The sequence below is a fragment of the Dictyostelium purpureum genome, assembly GCF_000190715.1.
Source record: "Dictyostelium purpureum unplaced genomic scaffold DICPUscaffold_79, whole genome shotgun sequence".
In the NCBI taxonomy this organism is placed as follows: Eukaryota; Evosea; class Eumycetozoa; order Dictyosteliales; family Dictyosteliaceae; genus Dictyostelium; species Dictyostelium purpureum.
Genome location: NW_003519416.1, coordinates 853 through 19,026, shown reverse-complemented (window position 1 = coordinate 19,026; position 18,174 = coordinate 853). Strand labels below are relative to the sequence as shown.

The 18,174-nt window shown below is 25.6% G+C and overlaps 6 protein-coding genes across 6 annotated transcripts; all 6 read right to left on the bottom strand.

Moving 5' to 3' along the window:
- Nucleotides 1-118: 118 nt before the first annotated feature.
- DICPUDRAFT_77644 (uncharacterized protein) lies at nt 119-2,546 on the bottom strand (the record flags this gene model as incomplete). The annotated part of the gene is made up of 4 exons (XM_003286727.1): nt 119-295; nt 376-476; nt 550-1,839; nt 1,928-2,546. 4 exons carry the CDS (start codon nt 2,544-2,546, stop codon nt 119-121), a joined length of 2,187 nt encoding a protein of 728 aa, XP_003286775.1.
- A 237-nt stretch (nt 2,547-2,783) lies between these two features.
- Nucleotides 2,784-6,911, bottom strand: DICPUDRAFT_54488 (uncharacterized protein; the record flags this gene model as incomplete). The annotated part of the gene is made up of 2 exons (XM_003286726.1): nt 2,784-4,094; nt 4,174-6,911. The coding sequence occupies 2 exons, from the start codon at nt 6,909-6,911 to the stop codon at nt 2,825-2,827; spliced, it is 4,008 nt and encodes a 1,335-aa protein (XP_003286774.1). The 3' UTR covers nt 2,784-2,824.
- Nucleotides 6,912-7,882: 971 nt separating this feature from the next.
- Nucleotides 7,883-8,419, bottom strand: DICPUDRAFT_31483 (uncharacterized protein; the record flags this gene model as incomplete). Its single annotated transcript, XM_003286725.1, has 1 exon — nt 7,883-8,419. One exon carries the CDS (start codon nt 8,417-8,419, stop codon nt 7,883-7,885), a length of 537 nt encoding a protein of 178 aa, XP_003286773.1.
- A 412-nt stretch (nt 8,420-8,831) lies between these two features.
- Nucleotides 8,832-9,989, bottom strand: DICPUDRAFT_150772 (uncharacterized protein; the record flags this gene model as incomplete). Its single annotated transcript, XM_003286724.1, has 3 exons — nt 8,832-9,522; nt 9,606-9,716; nt 9,793-9,989. 3 exons carry the CDS (start codon nt 9,987-9,989, stop codon nt 8,832-8,834), a joined length of 999 nt encoding a protein of 332 aa, XP_003286772.1.
- A 199-nt stretch (nt 9,990-10,188) lies between these two features.
- Nucleotides 10,189-15,426, bottom strand: DICPUDRAFT_97505 (uncharacterized protein; the record flags this gene model as incomplete). The annotated part of the gene is made up of 3 exons (XM_003286723.1): nt 10,189-11,808; nt 11,900-14,443; nt 14,515-15,426. 3 exons carry the CDS (start codon nt 15,424-15,426, stop codon nt 10,255-10,257), a joined length of 5,010 nt encoding a protein of 1,669 aa, XP_003286771.1. The 3' UTR covers nt 10,189-10,254.
- A 689-nt stretch (nt 15,427-16,115) lies between these two features.
- Nucleotides 16,116-17,738, bottom strand: DICPUDRAFT_47001 (uncharacterized protein; the record flags this gene model as incomplete). Its single annotated transcript, XM_003286722.1, has 6 exons — nt 16,116-16,498; nt 16,578-16,690; nt 16,768-16,939; nt 17,028-17,241; nt 17,318-17,533; nt 17,679-17,738. The coding sequence occupies 6 exons, from the start codon at nt 17,736-17,738 to the stop codon at nt 16,167-16,169; spliced, it is 1,107 nt and encodes a 368-aa protein (XP_003286770.1). The 3' UTR covers nt 16,116-16,166.
- Between the last annotated feature and the right edge of the window lie 436 nt (nt 17,739-18,174).

Genomic DNA, 18,174 nt, shown 5'->3' with positions numbered 1-18,174 from the left:
AAAATTTTCACAAAAATTTTTTTTCTTGAAAATTGAAAAAATTTTTTGATGGGAAGGAAAATTTTTTTACAAAATACATTTAGATATGATTTTTTTATTATTTATTTTAATTTTGGTTCTAATAAAATTCATCTTCATCATCGCTGTTTGAAACAAATGTATTTGTATTTAATAATGGTTGTAAAAATGGTGCCACTTGAAGTAAATCTACATTAAAACCTTCTAAATAACCGTTTTGATTTTTTATGATATTATAAAAGAATAAAACAATTGCATAAAATAAATTATCAAAACCCTGAACAAAAAAAAAAAAAAAAAAAAAGTGTTAAAAATTGGTTTTTTTAAAAAAAAAAAAAAAAAAAAAAAGATAATTACAGGGGAGATCTCGATGGTTTGACTATAGTCTGAAAGTAAAATATCTACATGAAGTGGTCTTTTGAATGCAATGCTAAACATTGGTGAATTTGGATTTAAATCTATATAGTTTAAATTTTATTAATAAAACAGAGTCATTAAAAATCAAATTAAATAAATTATAATTATACATACATTTACTCTCTTGAAATTTAATGTATTTTGATGAAAATGGTATATCTGGGTTGGGGGCAGTAATATCTCTATACAATTTATTATCCATATATGCACAGAATAAACAAAAGAGGAGTTGTTCATCAGTTGGGTATTGATCCATCCAATTTTGACCGCCTCTACCAAACTCTTGGAATACAAATTTATCACTTGAAAGCTCTATAATTCTTTGGCAAATATATGCAGGTTCACGTTTGTGGTGAACGTCATTAATTGAATTTAAATTGTATTGAACATTCTTTAAGACACTCTTCATTAACTCTAATGGTGTGCTCATTTGTTCATATTGGAGTTTGGTGAATGGTTTTGATTGCTCTTCTTGAATATGTTGGAATTGGAGATCCTCTTTTAATTGGAGGAATGTTTGAGCAGGTTGTACTAATTGAGAGATGATGTTAATTGTAAACCAACGTTTGCATTTAGATGAGCAACTAACAATATTATAAAAGTGGTTATCTTCGATGTAACGTTTCCAAAAGCTATTTTTATTTTCAATAACCTGTTCGAAAGTCTTAGGTTTTACAATGATCTCTTGAACAACTGGTTTTTGAACAAAGTATGGTGTTCCAGAATAGCTTTGGTAATAGGTTGGTCTTTCTTCATTTATTAGTTCTACTCTACCACCATCTACTTTTCCATCACTGTTACTACTAATATCACCTTCTTTTTCGTCATTATCATCACCAGCACCACTGATGGCATTAAAAGAGACATTACTACTATTTACTGCATCTAATAAATCTTTTCCTTTTCTTTCAAAGCTAAAATCTGTAAGAGAGGTTTGTAATCTACCTTGGAAATTGTAGTTCATTCTTTCTCTTTCCATATCGTCGAATGATTTATTATTATTATTGTTCGTTGATACACGACCAAACTGTGATGCGCCTGGAGTGTATGTGGATGATGCTAATTCTCTAGCTTTCATAAATTGATCATATGAGCTATATGATGAAATAAAACCATCTAATGGTTGTAAATTTTTTTGGATTGGGGAAATGGAATTCAATTGATCCAAATTTGATTTTAATGGTGTTGAAGTATTATTAATTGGTTGTTGTTGTTTTGGTTTAATTGGTGATAAATGTGAATTTGGTGATGATGGGAAGTTTGCTGGCCATCCATAAAGAACTCTTTCTTCTTCAGTCATTTGAAGTTCTGGTACCTTTTCAAAGTGAAGATAAATGTTATGTACTGAAAAACTAAAAAATAATGTTGTAATTATAATTGATAAATAAAAAACAAATTGATTTCCTTTTTGATATTAAAATAAAAATAATAATAAAAAGTTAATTTGGTGATTTTTTATTTAAATATAAAATTCTTTTAATTTATTTCTTACCTTTATGAAAATCGTAATAATAAATAGAATAATAGGATAAAAATGAACCCACTAAAAATGATAAGTTCATTAAAATATATTTTTTTGATTTCAAAGTTACATAATATGATCTAAACTTTAAATAACTTGGATATTTTGAATTTTCCCAATTACTTGGTATCATTGGGAAACTTTCACTTTTTAATACATTCTTTGAACTTTTTTTTGTAATGGTTGATGGTTGTGATTGGTTTGGGTTTGGTTTTCTCTTAAATAAATCATCATCTTGGAAATCTTTGAAAGTATTGCTATTGTTATAGTTATTATTATTTATAAGATTGAAGTTTAAGCTATTACTATGGTTATTAACACTATTTATATTTCTATTACTATTATTTAAGTTTTCTTTTTTAATATTGTTGCTTGAAATATCATTTAAGGTTAAAACATTGCCACTACTATTTTTATTAATGTTGCTATTTTTATTATCGGAATTGGTATTGGAGTTATTATTGGTATTGGTAATGTTATTATTATTGCTACTATTTAATTCATCTTTATCATTTTCATTTACTGAGTTACTGTGTAATCTTCTATTAAACAGCTGTCTAGGTTGGTACGGTGATTGGTTATTGATCATCCCTTCTTTTATATAAAGATATAGATTCTATTTATATCTTTGAAGTTAAATAAATAAAAAAATAAATAAAATGACCGAAAAAAAAAAATTTATTAATTTTTAAAAAAAAAAAAAATGAAAAAAAATAAAAAAAAAAATAAAAAAAATTAAAAAAAAAAAAAATAAAAAAAAATAAATAATAAAATGGGGTACCACAGCTATAAAAAAAAAAAAATAAAAAAAAAAAAAGTAAATATCTTTGGTTATTAATAATGTTTATTTTTAAATTTGGAAAATGTTTAATCATCATTTTCATTTGTATCGCTAAAATATTCATCATTATCTGATGATAAAGTGAAATCTTCATCTTGATCATCGTCATATTCTTGATCGCTTGCTTCTGGTGATTGTGGTAACTCAAGACCCATTTCTTCCATTAATAAAACAATTTTTTCAATTGTCGAGGTTAGAATTTGTTTTTGTTCGATTCTATATTGTAATACCATTCTCATTTGTTCTGATGATTGAAGATCATTTTCTGAATTGGTAGATTCTGAATCGTCTTCGCTATATTCTTCATCATCTTCATCTCTGCTATTATGATTACTATTGTTATTATTATTATCACTATTGTTGCCGTTATTATTATTTGATAATTCATTTGAACTTAAATTCTTTTTAATATTACCTATATTAATACCATTATCATTATCACTATTATTGTTGTTATTATTATTGTTACTATTGCTATCGACTGATTCATTATCAATATTATTTTTACTATCATTATCTTTATTTATCATGACTTCTAGCAATTGTTGATCTTCTTGATAAGTTGATGAGAACGATTTCAATAACATTAAAACCAATTGATAAAGAGTTTGTAATACTGCTGTTTCATTTTTTAAATTGATTGGGTTCCAGATATCAATATATGGGTTAAATTCTTCTTTGGTTAAAAGGATAACTCTAAGGCATGCAAAATTTTTAGTTGGTATTCTATCTTTTCTTAAATAATTTGAATCTGGCGATAAATTATGATCAATTAATAATTTATCTTTTTGTTTTTTTAATTCTTGTACTGATTCTTCACCTTCCTCTGCCTCATCGGCTTCTAATTCATAGCCTACGTGGAAACTATCATAAATATTATTTGGTATAACAAAGCCATAATACAATGCTAAATCTGAATTTTGAAGTGCTCCATAATGTAAAAATATTTGATTGTTTGCAGGTATATTACAACTTGAAACCATTCTAAAGCAATTAGAGTCTTGATCGAAATGTCTTTCAGAGATTTGTGCATTGGTATGGTGGTTAATCATATCTGCCATTGGTACTAAACAGCTTTTAATCTTTCCATCAATCTTTAGTTGAATTGCTCTACTGTCCAATAATGATCTTGCCCATAAAAAGTTTTCCCAAGAGAAGACACTTTCTGGGAAAATATCTGGATATTGATTTGATAGCTCTGGGAATAAATAATCTCTAAATGCTTGTAGCTGTTGTTTAACTGCAAGAGTCTCTGCAAATAAATTGGTACCCTCTAACTCTAATAATTCAGTAGATCTAAAAATTGATAAAAAAAAAAGATAATATTAGTATTTGAAGGGTAGTTTACCATATGGTAAAATAATAATAAACTTACGAGTAATGGATAGATGTTGTAAAGTATGATGGTAGTGTATCATAGAATGGTCTCCAAAAAGTATTTGGGTTTTCTTTTTCATAAATTACAAATAAGAAAAGAATAGTTTCATCATTTAAATGAAGCTCCTCGAAGATTGGACCTAAAATTGGATTACTTTTAGCAACATCAACATTTATCAAATACTTTCTTGGGACACTAACAACAACCTCGTCTTCATCGACCTTCTTTGTTGTGACAACACCTCTTCCAGTTGAATCTGTGAAATTTGCAATTTGTAATTTTGGGAATTGAACACCACCTTGTTTAAGCCAATTTTCGAATCTTCTATAAATCTCGTCAGTTGGTTTTATAAATGGTACTGATTTAATAGTTGGTTTAGTGAATTGATTCTTTAAATTTGAAAGAAGAATAACTGATTGTTCAATAATTGATAAATGTGATTTATAATACTTTTCCAACTCGTACAAGAAAATGTTGTTATTATTATAACTGCCAATAGACCCACTATTTGTTAATTGATCTCTACTGTTGTTTGTTAATAAAGTTGAAATTAAATTTAGTTTTGATGTAATTCTTATTAAAACTAATTTTAACTGTTTACTTAGATAAACTAAGGTTTCCATTTCGTTTCTAAGATTAATTTGCTTTGATAATTGACCCTCTTCATAAAAGTAACTTTCGACCTCTCTAAGCTTTGATAATCTTGTTAACTCTAATAGATTATAACCTAAAATATTTTCTTGACTAAGGAAATCTAAATAGTAGCCCTCTTTTCTTTTTAATGTAATGGTATCTACGAGCTTCTTATTTGATTTAAAACTACTTGTACTAACAGTAATATCAACAGCAGAGCTATTGTTAATAGTTGTTATTATTGAAGATGTTGATGAATTTAAATCACCTAAATAGCTTTCTAAAATTGATTTCTTAATCTTCATTAATCTAATTTCTCTATCTAATTCATCTTGGTCGGTAAATTGTTTTTCTAATTGTTCAATTGATTTAAATACTTGAATTTCGAATCTAATGAAGCCCATTTCTTCCTCCAATGATGTGTATCCATAATATAATAACAATTCCTCATTTGTAAACAAGTCCAATTGATAATCATCAATAATTGAAGAGTCATCTTGACGTAAACTTGAACTTGAATAATTATACTGTTTCATATAAAGTAAGGGGTGTTGTTGTGATTGTGGCTGTTGTTGTTGTTGAGATTGCTTTGTTAAATTATTTTTTGTTCTATTATTAAACTCCTCTAGTGTTATAATTTCAATATTTTCTAAAGAGATTGGTGAATCTTTATATAACTTATTCTTTAAAACTGCAACCAATTCACTAAAGGACTCATCATCTTGCTCTAATGATGATAAAAATAAATTTCTTTGTCTTTCAAGCCCATCACTGCTAAGAACACTACTTCCACTTGTCACTAGACTTGATCCGCTATTATTTAATGGGGAAATTGGTGTTGATGTTGAGAGTTTTTTAACTGGTTTATAAATATTTGATTGAATTAAATAGTGTGGAAGTGGCAAAAACCCTTTAAATGAGATATTTGGTAATGTGATATTGACAATTGAGGCAATTTTAATATAGTTGTAGCACTTGAATAAACAGCTCTTCAATTTGACAACGTTATTTTGATTAATTAGTTTAACTCTTTCTAAAGTAGTTGGATCTCTACCTGATAATTGAGAAGATACATTATCAAATAGCTTGAAACCAATAAAGTCAACTATCCATTTAAATATCAATTCCAATTGTTCTTTAATTTGAATATAGTCATTTGATAAATCCAAGTAGTTGTTTTTTAAATAAAAATTACTGCTATTACTTTCTTCATTATTATTAGAGTCATTTTCGCCAATATCATTTAGTAACTTTTGAAATTCAGAGTCAGTGCCAAATGATTTTGTTAAAGGTGTTGAAATATTTATTAAATTGTTTAAAATTTCATAATATGAATAATTTGCGACATTTGATTTTGATGTTGATGATGTTGCTGATGATGGGGTAAAACTTGATTGGGATGCAGCTGCTGGTTTTAATGATGATGATTTTAATTTCTTTAAACTATGGCTTGTATTATTTAGTGGGTCAATAATTGAATTATGATAATACTCTGCTACCAAGAACAATAACATTACAAAGTCATCGATTGAAATTGATAAACGTGATAATAATTCTGGGTGTTCGTTATAAATAAATTTATAGATTACTTTAGTTAAAGCCTCTGTGATTTGAAGTTTATTGTCTATTATTTCATTTAATGATTTATTTAAATGTTCTTTATTACTATTGTTGTTGGCGTTATTATTATTATTTAAAGTATTTGGATAAAAACATGATTGTTTAAAGTAATCTAACAAGAAATTTAAGGAATGATAGCATGCAAAAGGATGTAAAGGCATCAAGTAGCTTGGAATAATTGCCAACTCATCATCTTTTGACATATCCTCTCTTGCATAACCTAAAATAAATGGTGATATTTGTGGCATTAAATTATTTGATACTGATAATGGATTAAAGTTTGATTGCTGAGATTGTTGTTGCAATTGAATAGACGAATTAATAGGTGGTGATGTGTTTGGTGGAGTATTTGATATACCTGTACTACTTGAAAGTGAAACCCTCTTTGAATTTAACTTCATACCTTCCTTTTCAAACTCCTTGACTAAACCGTCGACACCATCCTCATTAACCTCAGTACTTGATTTATCATATGATTCCATATCATCCAAATTTATATTATCTCTTTTCATTATTTTATTATAAAAAAAAAAGGATTATATAATTAATAACCTAATATATATGATATTGATTTATAAAAGCCTATTTTTTATTATATTATATTTGAATTATATTTGTTTTATTAAAATGTCGTGTTTTTGAAAATAAAAAAAAAAAAAATTGGTTTTTTATAAAAAAAAAATAATTATTTATAAAAAAAAAAAATTTATTTATAGTTGTGATTTAAATAAATACCCTTCGTAACGCACAGCGTGTGTTTATTAAGAATTTGGTCTAAAAATCTGTATTTTTAAAAAAAAAAAAAAATCACAATCCAAATTGTTTGTTTTCTTTTTTTTTTTGTTTTTTTTTTTATTATAAATAATTATTTTTATAATTTTAAAATAATTATTGTAACAACTATTTTAAAATATAATCAAATTAAAATAAACAAAGATTATATAAATATTTTTTTGAGATAAAAATGAAATATAATAAAAAAAACAAAAATTTTAATAAAAAAAAATAAAAAATAAATAAAATAAAAATAATAAAAAATAAAAATTTAAATTTAAATAAAAAAAAAAAAATTAAATAAATAAAAAATAAATAAATAAATAAATAAAATAATTTACATAATATTTTGCATATGTAATATAAATATTTATATAATTATATGTGCCCACACCCCAAAAAAAAAAAACATTAATACTATTTTTTCTTTTTCCTTAAATTATTATTATAATCAATTAATTTATTAAATTTGAAAAAAAAAAAAAACAGAATGATATAGATACTTTTTTTACTATTTTGGAATGTCCAAACGAAACAAAAAAAAATAAAAATAAAAAAACAAATAAATCTAAAAAAATTAAAAACCTTTATTATAAAAGTGCACCTTTTTTTCTTTTTATATATATTTGTATATATATGTTATATTTATATGTTATTTTATTTTATTTTATTATCTATTTTAATTTTGTTGCTTTTTTTGTAATTCTAATTTTTTAAATCTGTTATTTAAAGATAAAGCAGATGAAAGAACTTTACCAGATTCTTTTTCTTCGAAACTAAAGAGAGTACCTTGTGGAGTTGGTTTTTTGGTGATACCGAATTTACTGTTGTTTGCTTTAAAATCACGAAGTGGTTGAAGATCATTTTCGACAAATTCGATGAATGCCATCTTTGATCTATCTGATAAACGAGTACCACATTTTAATACTCTAGTATAACCACCTTCTCTAGTGTTGAAACGAAGTCTAAGTTCTTTAAATAATTTTGGGATAACTTTTCTATCGGTGAGATATGAATAAACTAATGAATGTGATTGTCTGGTATTTCTCTTTGCAATTGTGATGATCTTTTCAGCTTCTTTTCTTAATGCTTTTGCTTTAACTAATGTGGTTTTAATACGTTCATGACGAATTAATTGGGTTACCATAGTACGAAACATCAATTCTCTGTGTTTTGAATCTCTACCTAATTTAACTAATTTATTACCATGACGCATTTTTTAAAAACTATATGTGCTGTGTTGTGTTGTGTATGTGTGTGTTGGGTTTATATGATTATGTTATATTTGATATATTTGGTGTTTTTAATATTAATAATAAAATCTATTAATTAATTTACAAAATATTATTATTATTACTAAAGTCGACTTTTTTTTTACACAATGATCAAAAATATGAAAAAAAAATAAAAAAAATAAAAAAAATTATTTCAAAAAAAAATTTTAAAAAAACTTTTTTTTTTTATAATTCGTAATAAAAAAAAAAAAATAAAAAAAAGAGAGAAATACAACAACTTCTAATAAATTATTTATTTTATTAGATAATACATGAGATTTAATTTTTTGTAATTTTTTTATTATTTTTTAATTTTTAATTTTTTTTTTTTTTTTTTTTTAGTATAAATTTAATTTAGTTTTCTTCTTCGTCATCTTCTTCTTCTTCTTCTTCGTCTTCATCTTCATAAATAGCATCTTCTTCATCATCTTCATCATCTTCATCTTCTTCATCGTCATCTTCTTCATTATTGTTGTTTGCTAAGTTATTTGATTGTTTTTCAGTTTTACTTTTATTTTTATATTGTTCTTTAAGTTTAAGGTACATTTGTTCAGATGATAAAACTTCTCTAACATCCTCTTCGTCTTCATCTTCTTCATCCTCTTCATCTAAATTCTTCTTATTATTCTTTATACTATCGTCATCGGCTGATGATGGTTTAGATTTAATTAAAGTGCCAACTGCATCGTCTGTAAATATTTTTGAAAGTTTTTCAATATCTTGTGTAACTGATTTAACTGTTAATTGAGCTCTAGTTTTTGGTGCATTTGGTTTCTCACTTTCTCCTTCATCTTCATCTTCTTCATCTTCATCATCATAATCTTCGCTATCAAAATCTTCTTCTTCACCTTCTTCTTCTTCTTCCTCTTCATCATCGTCATGATTGACTTCTTTTTTAACTTTTTTAGTAGATTTCTTTTCAACTTCACCTTGGTTCTTTTCAATTTCTCTGTAAAAAGTTCTTCTTTCTCTTTCAGTCATATCTCTAACAGCCTCTCTAATTTGTGCTTGTTCTTTATCTTGGACTTCTTTGCTGGTAATATCGCTATTATAATAAAAATAAAATAATTCATTTTATATTAATATTGGTTTATTACTATTATTTTCTATCCATCCATCTATATTTACTTTATAATATCTTTTGGTTTAGCACATTTACCACAAACTTGGAGTTTTAAAGTACATTCATCACAATATACATGATAAGCTCTTTTTACATTCTTTTGATGGCAATTGTTACTAAAATAAATAAATAAATAATTAATATTTTTTAAAATCATGAAAGATATTGTTTAATTATTTGTGTATTACTTACCATTTACCTGGTACAGTTAATGGTTTGTACTTTCTATATCTCTTTTTCCATTCAATAGTTTCATGACATGTATAACAAAGACCTTCGTTTGGAAGTGATAAAATGTGTGCGGTTTTTTTACTCTTTGGATTATGTAAAAAAGCAGTTCTTTGTTTGTTATTTGAACTACCTGCTGCGTATTTATTACCTCCACCCATTTTATTTTAATAAACAATCGTTAATATTAATAAAATAATAAAATGAAAAAAAGAAAAAATATTTTAAAAAAAACTTTTTTCGTTTTTTTTTTTTTTTTGATTTTTAAAAATTTAATTTTTTTTAATTATTTAAAATAAAAAAACTAAATAAATAATTACACGATTAAAAAAAAAAAATTTAAAAAAAAAATTAAAAATTAATTATATAATACAATAATAAATTAACATGAATTTTTATTTATTTAATTTATTGTTTAAATATAAATTATGAAAAATTAAAATCGATCCTTGAATATATTGTTTGTAAAATATTGAATATATCATTTTCATCTTTGATATTTCTTGTATTCTCTTTTATAACTTGATTTGCAATCATGCAAATTGTTGAATGGTTTTCCAATAATCTTTCAACATTGAATAGTGAGGAAAAAGTTACTAATCTTTTAATTAAATCTTTTTCAATTTCAAATAATTTGTTATTATTTTCTTTTCTTTCAACTTTTTGTTTTTCTTCCCTTTCTTTGTCCAACCTTTCTCTTTCTATTTTTTCTTTTTCTAATCTATTTTTTTCTTCATTTTCTAATCTTTCATTTTCTTCATTTATTCTTTTATTTTCATCATCTTCTTGTTCTTGTTCTTCTAGTTCTTCTTGTTCTTGTTCTTGTTCTTGTTGTTCTTGTTGTTCTTGTTCTTGTTCTTGCTCTTGTTCTTGTTGATGATCTTGATCCTTTTCTTGATCTTGATCTTTTTCTTTATCTTTATTAATATTATTATTCTCATTATTATTGTCTATTATCATTTGATCATTATCATTATTATCATCATTTGTGGTTGTATTAGATATATCATTATTGGTGTTTGAAGTGTTGGTGGTAATTGTGACATTTGAGTTAAGATCTGTATTAATGTTTATATCTGTAGCTGTATTGGAAATTGTTTTTGGACTTTGATTTATAGTTGTATTTATATCGATATTTTCTTTATTAGCTTGGCTTTCAAAGTTGTTATTTTTTGTATCATCATTTGGTGATTTATTATTTACATTCAAGTTATCATTTTTGGTATCTAAGTTGTTGTTTGGTGATTCATCATTTTGATTTTCATGAGTATTGCATAGTTCTTGATTTTCGGAATTGTTATTTTCATTGTCAATATTATTGTTATTATTATTATCTATATTTTCATTAAAATTATCTTGATTTTCGTTTTCTTCATCATTTTCGAAATTTGAAACTGGACTACCCAATTCATCTTTAAAAGAGGAAGGTTTCTTTCTTTTCTTTTTAAAGAATTGCTGAAACATTTCGTCTGTTAAAGCTGGAGCTTGTTCGCCTCTAAGTCTCGCACTTCTTGAGGGTATATTTATATTTATATCTTTATTAATTTGTAATTTTGAAATACTGTCATTTCTATTAATTGTATTGTTGTTGTTAACAGTACGATGTAAATTACTGCTACTGGTGTTGGCACTGGTATTACTATTTGTTGCAATGGTTTGGTTTGAGAACAACACTGTTGGGTTTTTATTGTACTTTTTAGAAATGTTTTCGCATGATACTACCAAGTTGGGATCGATATTATCAACCATTGATAGAATTTCATCTTGAAGTTGTTTGGCCCTAGAATTAGCTTTAATTGATTCTAAAGAATTTGGATCGTGGACTTGGTAGTATAAATCTGTATTTGTAACAATTAAACCTATATCTTTTAAAAATGAATTCAAAGATATATATTCAAAAGAGTCTAATTTCTGTGAAATTTTTTGCAAACTCATTGGATTTTTAATGAGTTCATAATATTCTGGAAATTGTTCGATATTCTAATAATTATAAAAAAATGGTTTGTTAATAAAAATACAATATTAATAATATTGAATGAATTGTTATTAGTTTAAAGTTTTAAGTACTTACGACATCTCTAAAAAATGTGATATACTTTCTATCAAATATAATTTTTGAAACGATTTCACGTATTAATATACGAAGCTGTCTAACTAATTGCTTATCCTTTTTTAATTCTCTAACCTCATCGGTTTGGAATGGTATAACTGGTAGGGGTTCATCTTCTTTAATTTTGTTGTTTATATTTTTTCTGATTGAGTCACCAATTTCTCTGATATCTTTAAAGATGTTTTCATAGAATAGTGATATCGAGTTTAATGATAGTGATGGGATTTCGAATTTAGTTGAGAATAATTGTTCGATGGGTAGTGAGATTTCACGATTACTAGATTCCAAAGTTGAGATTAAATAAATTGATTGGTTCGAATCAATTGTGTTTAAAAAGTGTAGTAATATATCTGAAAGATTACCAAATTGATTTCCAATCCATGAGTCTATATTGGGTATATAGATTACTGATGGTGCTGCCTTTTTAGCTTCTGTTAAGAGTCTAATACATGATTCTTCAATAGTTTTTGATGTTTGATCGCTAATTAAAGTTGATATATCGATTGAAAATATTGGAAAGTCTTCTAGTTGGTAAAGTAGTGAATTTGCCAATTGTATTTGTCCCATACCATATTGACCATAGATTAATAGTTTTGGTCTATAGACTGAGAAATTTGAAATTGAAATATTATTTAACAAAATGTTATGATTTGCGCTTGTTTCGGTGTCCATTGGACTAACACCATCAATATTTATTTCATTTTCATTATCGTCTTGATCACGTTGGTCAGATATTGACTGAGAGTTGATTTTCAATTGTGAAATTGGGAAAATGGTTTCAACTTTTTTTAATAGTAGTTTTAATGTTGGTTGTAATAGTGGCTTTATAATTGATGATAATGGGTTGGAATATGAAAATACACTACGTTTTGATGATGGTGTAATTAACTTCATTGCTTCTTGGAAATGTGGTTTTTCTACTTTAATAGACTCAACTGATAGTTGCAACTTATTTGAAGTTTTATAAATTTGTGGAAATGTTGATCTTAATGAGCATAATACTGCCTCCGAACATAATGATTTGATATCGGCACCACAATAGCCAGCTGTTTGATCTGAAATTTCTTGTAATAGTTTGGGTTCAGGTTGAGGAATCCAGTTATCGGTATGGATAGATAAAATTTTTAATCTAGCTTCTCTTGATGGTAATGAAAACATGAGTTCTCTATCAAATCTGCCAGGTCTTCTTAAAGCAGGATCGATAGTGTCAATTCTATTTGTTGCACCGATTACAATAACCTGGCCTCTATTATCAAGCCCATCCATTAATGCCAAAAGTGTCGATACTATACTATTATGAATTTGATCTTGACGACTGCTTCTCACTGGTGTTAAACCATCAATTTCATCGAAAAATATAATTGATGGCTGCATTGCTTTGGCTTGTTCAAAGAGTAGTCTTAGTTGTCTTTCAGCTTCACCAACCCATTTACTAAGACAATCGGCACCTTTTCTCATAAAGAACGATACTTTTTGACCACCTACATTACATTCATTAACTAGTGCTCTTGCTAATAAGGTTTTTCCTGTACCTGGTGGACCATAAAATAATACACCTTTTGGTGGTTGAATTTTGAATTTATTAAATACCTCTGGATACAATAGTGGTAGCATCAGCATCTCCTTCATCAATTGAATATGTTTATCTAGCCCACCCACCGATGTGAAATTAATTTGTGAGTCGACTGTTAATGGTTCAGAATCTTTAAGTTGATTGTTCAAGTTGATTGGTAATGGACCTGATGAACCACGTTTGCCTACGCCATATTCATCGTCAGATAATTCTTCCTCAAATTGAATATTGTTGTTGTAGGGTCTCCAATTATTTGCACTTCTATTTGAAAATAGTGATGAGGTTGCTTGATGTGGTCTAGCAATTGGTCTATTTGGATGTGATCTTTCATTTGCTTTCTTTGGATCATAACGCTCTGTTGGCAATCTAATTCTTTTTGGTGTTTGTTTAATATTTAAATCATCAGGCTTGGATTTATTGGGACTATTGGCTTTTGATGGTGACATAAGAATTTTTTTTGATGGAGATGGAGTATGATGAATTTTATACTCTGAAGACTCATCCATATGATTTGTATTTTCTGCAAGTGATAGTGATCTTCTAGTGTGAATTTTTGTTTGTGGTGATATATTACTAGTTGGTACAGTTTCGGTGTTATTGGTATTATTACTATTGTCATCTATGTCTAAGTTTGAATCTTGATCCATATCATCCTGTTGAGCTTGCTCTAATTTATTTAATTTTTCGATAATACTATTATATTCTTTTTGATTATCAATTTTTTTCTTTTTTCTTGCAAAAAATGCATCAAGCTCGTATTGATTTAAATCTATATGAGTTGATCTTGATCTCGATGATGTTGCCAATGGCTTTCTATTTTCTTCCTCCTCCTCTTCCTCTTCTTCCTCATAATACATACTTCTGGTTCGTCTTTTATTTTGATGTTGTTCCTGTTGTCTTTCAAATTCGATTTGATGTAGTGTTTTTCTATTCTAATGTAAAAAAATATTAATAGATATTCTTAAAATAGCTTTGGTATGGTAGTTATGATGGGTATAGTTACTCTTTTTGGTAAATCGTTATATGAGCTTTTTCTTGAATTTCTTGAACTATAGTCATCTTCATCGTATAGATTAAGTAGCTGGGTAGTATTCCTTCTTGGTCTTAAACTAATATTATATTTTGGTTTTTCATCTTCATCGGTTTCACCACCTTCCTCCTCTTCCTCTTCTTCTGCAACTTCTACTACATCTTCTTCTTCTTCTTCGCCCTCTTCTTCATCTCTCTCTGCAACTTCTGCTACATCTTCCTCTTCTTCCTCCCCTACCTCTTCCTCCCCTACCTCTTCCTCCCCTACCTCTTCCTCTACCTCTTCCTCTTCTCTCTCTTCTTCTATATGATAGGTTTGTCTTCTAGTTCGACCACCACGACTATTATTATTCGAACTATTATATATACTGTATTGTTCCTCTTCAATATTTTCTTCTTGCAAATTATACAGCTGAACTCTTTGCCTTTGCGGTCTTGGTGGAGGTGATTGATGGTCTACCTGTTGTTTATTTAGTTTTAGTTGTTTTTTTTCTTTAATTTCTTGTTGCTCCTTCTCTAATTTTTTTTGATAGTCTTCTAAAACTTTATGTTGACTTTCTTGTTTACTTTTATTATCATTATTTTTATTGCTATTATTTACATTGTTATTTATATTATTACTAATGTTACCATTATTGTTACTATTGTTACTATTATTATTGTCACTATTACCACTGCTATTGATATTTAAATCAGATTTATCAAGTGTTTTTCTTTTTCTAATTGCAAATGGTGCATGACTAGGAGCATTTATACTATGGGCAGATGTTGTGGCCGTTGTAGCTTTATTTAAAATATTATTACTATTGGTAGTATTATCAATGTTGTTGTTGTCTTTTATTTCATTATCATTTTCGCTATTAATTTCGTTATTATTATATTCCATTTATTTAATATTATTATTAATATAGCTTTATATAAAAAAAAAATATAAAAAAAAAAAAAACAAAACAAAACTATGATTTTTTTGTATTGTTGTTATTATTATTTTGTTTGTTTCTTTTTTTTTTCCTTTATTAAAAATGAATAATTTTTCTTAGATTTTTTAATTTTAATTTATAAAAATTTCGAAATTAATTAATGATACACAAAAATAAAAAGAGCGCAATCATAAATGAAAAAAATGAAAAAAAAAATTTTTTTAAAAAATTTGAAAAAAAAAAAAAAAAAAAAAAAAAAAAAAAAAAATTTAAAAAAAAATAATTTATTTTTATTTATATTAATTTTCATATTTTAATTTTTTTATTTTCAAATATAGACTTCTGTTTTTTTTTTTTTTTTATATTTTTTTAAATAATTCATATTTCTTTTTTTCCAAGTATTATTGCTATTCAATTGAATGAAGATGTTATTGCAACAATATCAAAAGTACCAAAGAATCCTTGATGATTCTGCAATATTGGAGCATAAACATGCATAAAACCAATATTGCTATGATCTCTCAATAACTTTTCAAATTATTGATTTCTTGATTCTGAGAAGATATCATATTTACATCTTTTTTTTTTTATAATTAAAAATAATAAATGTTTATTTTTTTATTGAAAAAATTAGAAAAACATAGGCTAGGATGGTATCTGTAAATTGAAAGGTTACTATTTTATTATAATTATTTTATTTGGTTGGTTATAAAGATGGTAACTTCTTGGCAGCATTAATACCATAATAAACTGTACCAATTAAATTTAAATTTTTGAGAGCAGATTGACCAAATACTGGAATATGACGAAGCCATTCAATCTTTGGATGATCTTTAAATTCAAACTCTAATTGATTTTTAACTGAATCAACAAAGTTTTTATTTCTAACAATATTGTCACCAATTAAATAAACACCGGTGGCAAATGTACCAACACTAATTTCTCTGGCACATCTTAAAAGATATTTATAATGGATTTTCATAGTTTTAACACAGGTGCAATCTAAATTTGCTGGGGCATTTGTAGCTTGAGTGGCAACTATTTTTTTAATAAAAAAAAAAGATGGTTAGCTTATGATTTTTATAAAAATAAAAAAAAAGAAATTAAAGTAACCTACTTTCAGCATTGTCTCTAGCTGGTTCATTTTGATTCTTATTGATCATATATAAAGCTTGAATACCACGACCACTAACAATATCTTCATATTCTAAACAATAATTTTTTCTTGATCTAAAAAATATTATAAATATGTTAATATATGTACAATATTGTGCTGATGTATTATCTATTTTTTATGGAATAGTTACGGTTCAGTATTTTTAATATTTTCTGATAATTTGGCAAAAAGTTCTTGTTCACAATCACCGTCATCTGAGCAAATACTAATATGACCAAATTCTGATGGGATAACTCTATATTCTTCACCATATTTATGGATTAAACCAACACCCAAACCTGTACCAGCAGCTAAAACAACAACTGTATTTAAAATAAAATAAAATTTTATTAATATACAAAAATAAAATTGTTTTTTTTTTTTTTTTTTTTTAAGTAATGTATTACATACAAACACCATTTGTTGGGATTTCTTTAGCTTCTTCTGGAGTAATTAAATTTAAAAAGATTTCTTCTGATTTACCAGAAATAATATATGGAATAATACCATAGGAACCACTTTCGAGATCATTTAAAATTGCGTAACGACCTTCTGGACAAAGTTTCTTTGGTAAATATTCAGTTAAAAGGATATTATCTGATTCGACATAATTGGTAAATTTGTACTAATAATAAAAAAAGAAAGAAAATTAGTATTTTTGAAAAGTATTTGAATACACATCATGATGATTAAATATTTACTTTATTTTTTGAAAGATGTGGACCGGCAAGATCAATAGTAGTAAAGGTTGGTTCTACAAATTCAGTTAAAAGGGTATCTTGAATAATGAATAATTCTTCAAGAAGAACTTTAACACTGCTGCATAAAAATTCCTTGATGGTATAATAATCACCTTTGGCAGTAGCATAAACTACTCTTGTATTGGTGCCACCAATATCGATACCAATATAATATTGCTATATTTGAAATAACATTAATATTTATACGATAAAAAAATATTAATATATTTATAAATCGACTTTATTAAACTTATCTAAAATTCTATTTATATATATTTTCCGATCTCTCATTATTATTAATATTATATTATTTATATCTTACATTATCTTTTTTAACTTCTACAGCGAGTTTGCTGTAATCCCCTAAAACATTATAGACCATTTTTAAATGTATGTAGTTTCAACTAAAAATTTATTAATTATGAAAAAAAAAAATAAAAAATAAAATAAAAAAAAAAAATGAACACTTAATTTTATAAATTAAAAAAATAAAAAAAAAAAAAATTTTAAAAAAAAAAATAAAAATGTTTTTTTTTTCCTTTTTTTTTTTTTTTAAATAATTTCAGTTCAAGTTTCATTGAAAGGTTAATTTTCAATTTTTTCAATTTAGGTTCATTGAATAGTTAATTTTTCATTTAAAGGTTCAAAGTCATTTAAAGTGATGTATGAATAAAAAAATTGTAGAACGTCAATCAAAAAAAAATAAAAAATAAAAAAAATAAAAAAAAAATGGAATGTGTGTAAATTTTAGAAAACCGATAAATTTTTTTATTTATTATATTTTTTATTACCTTTTTTAATTTAAAATAGTATACAAT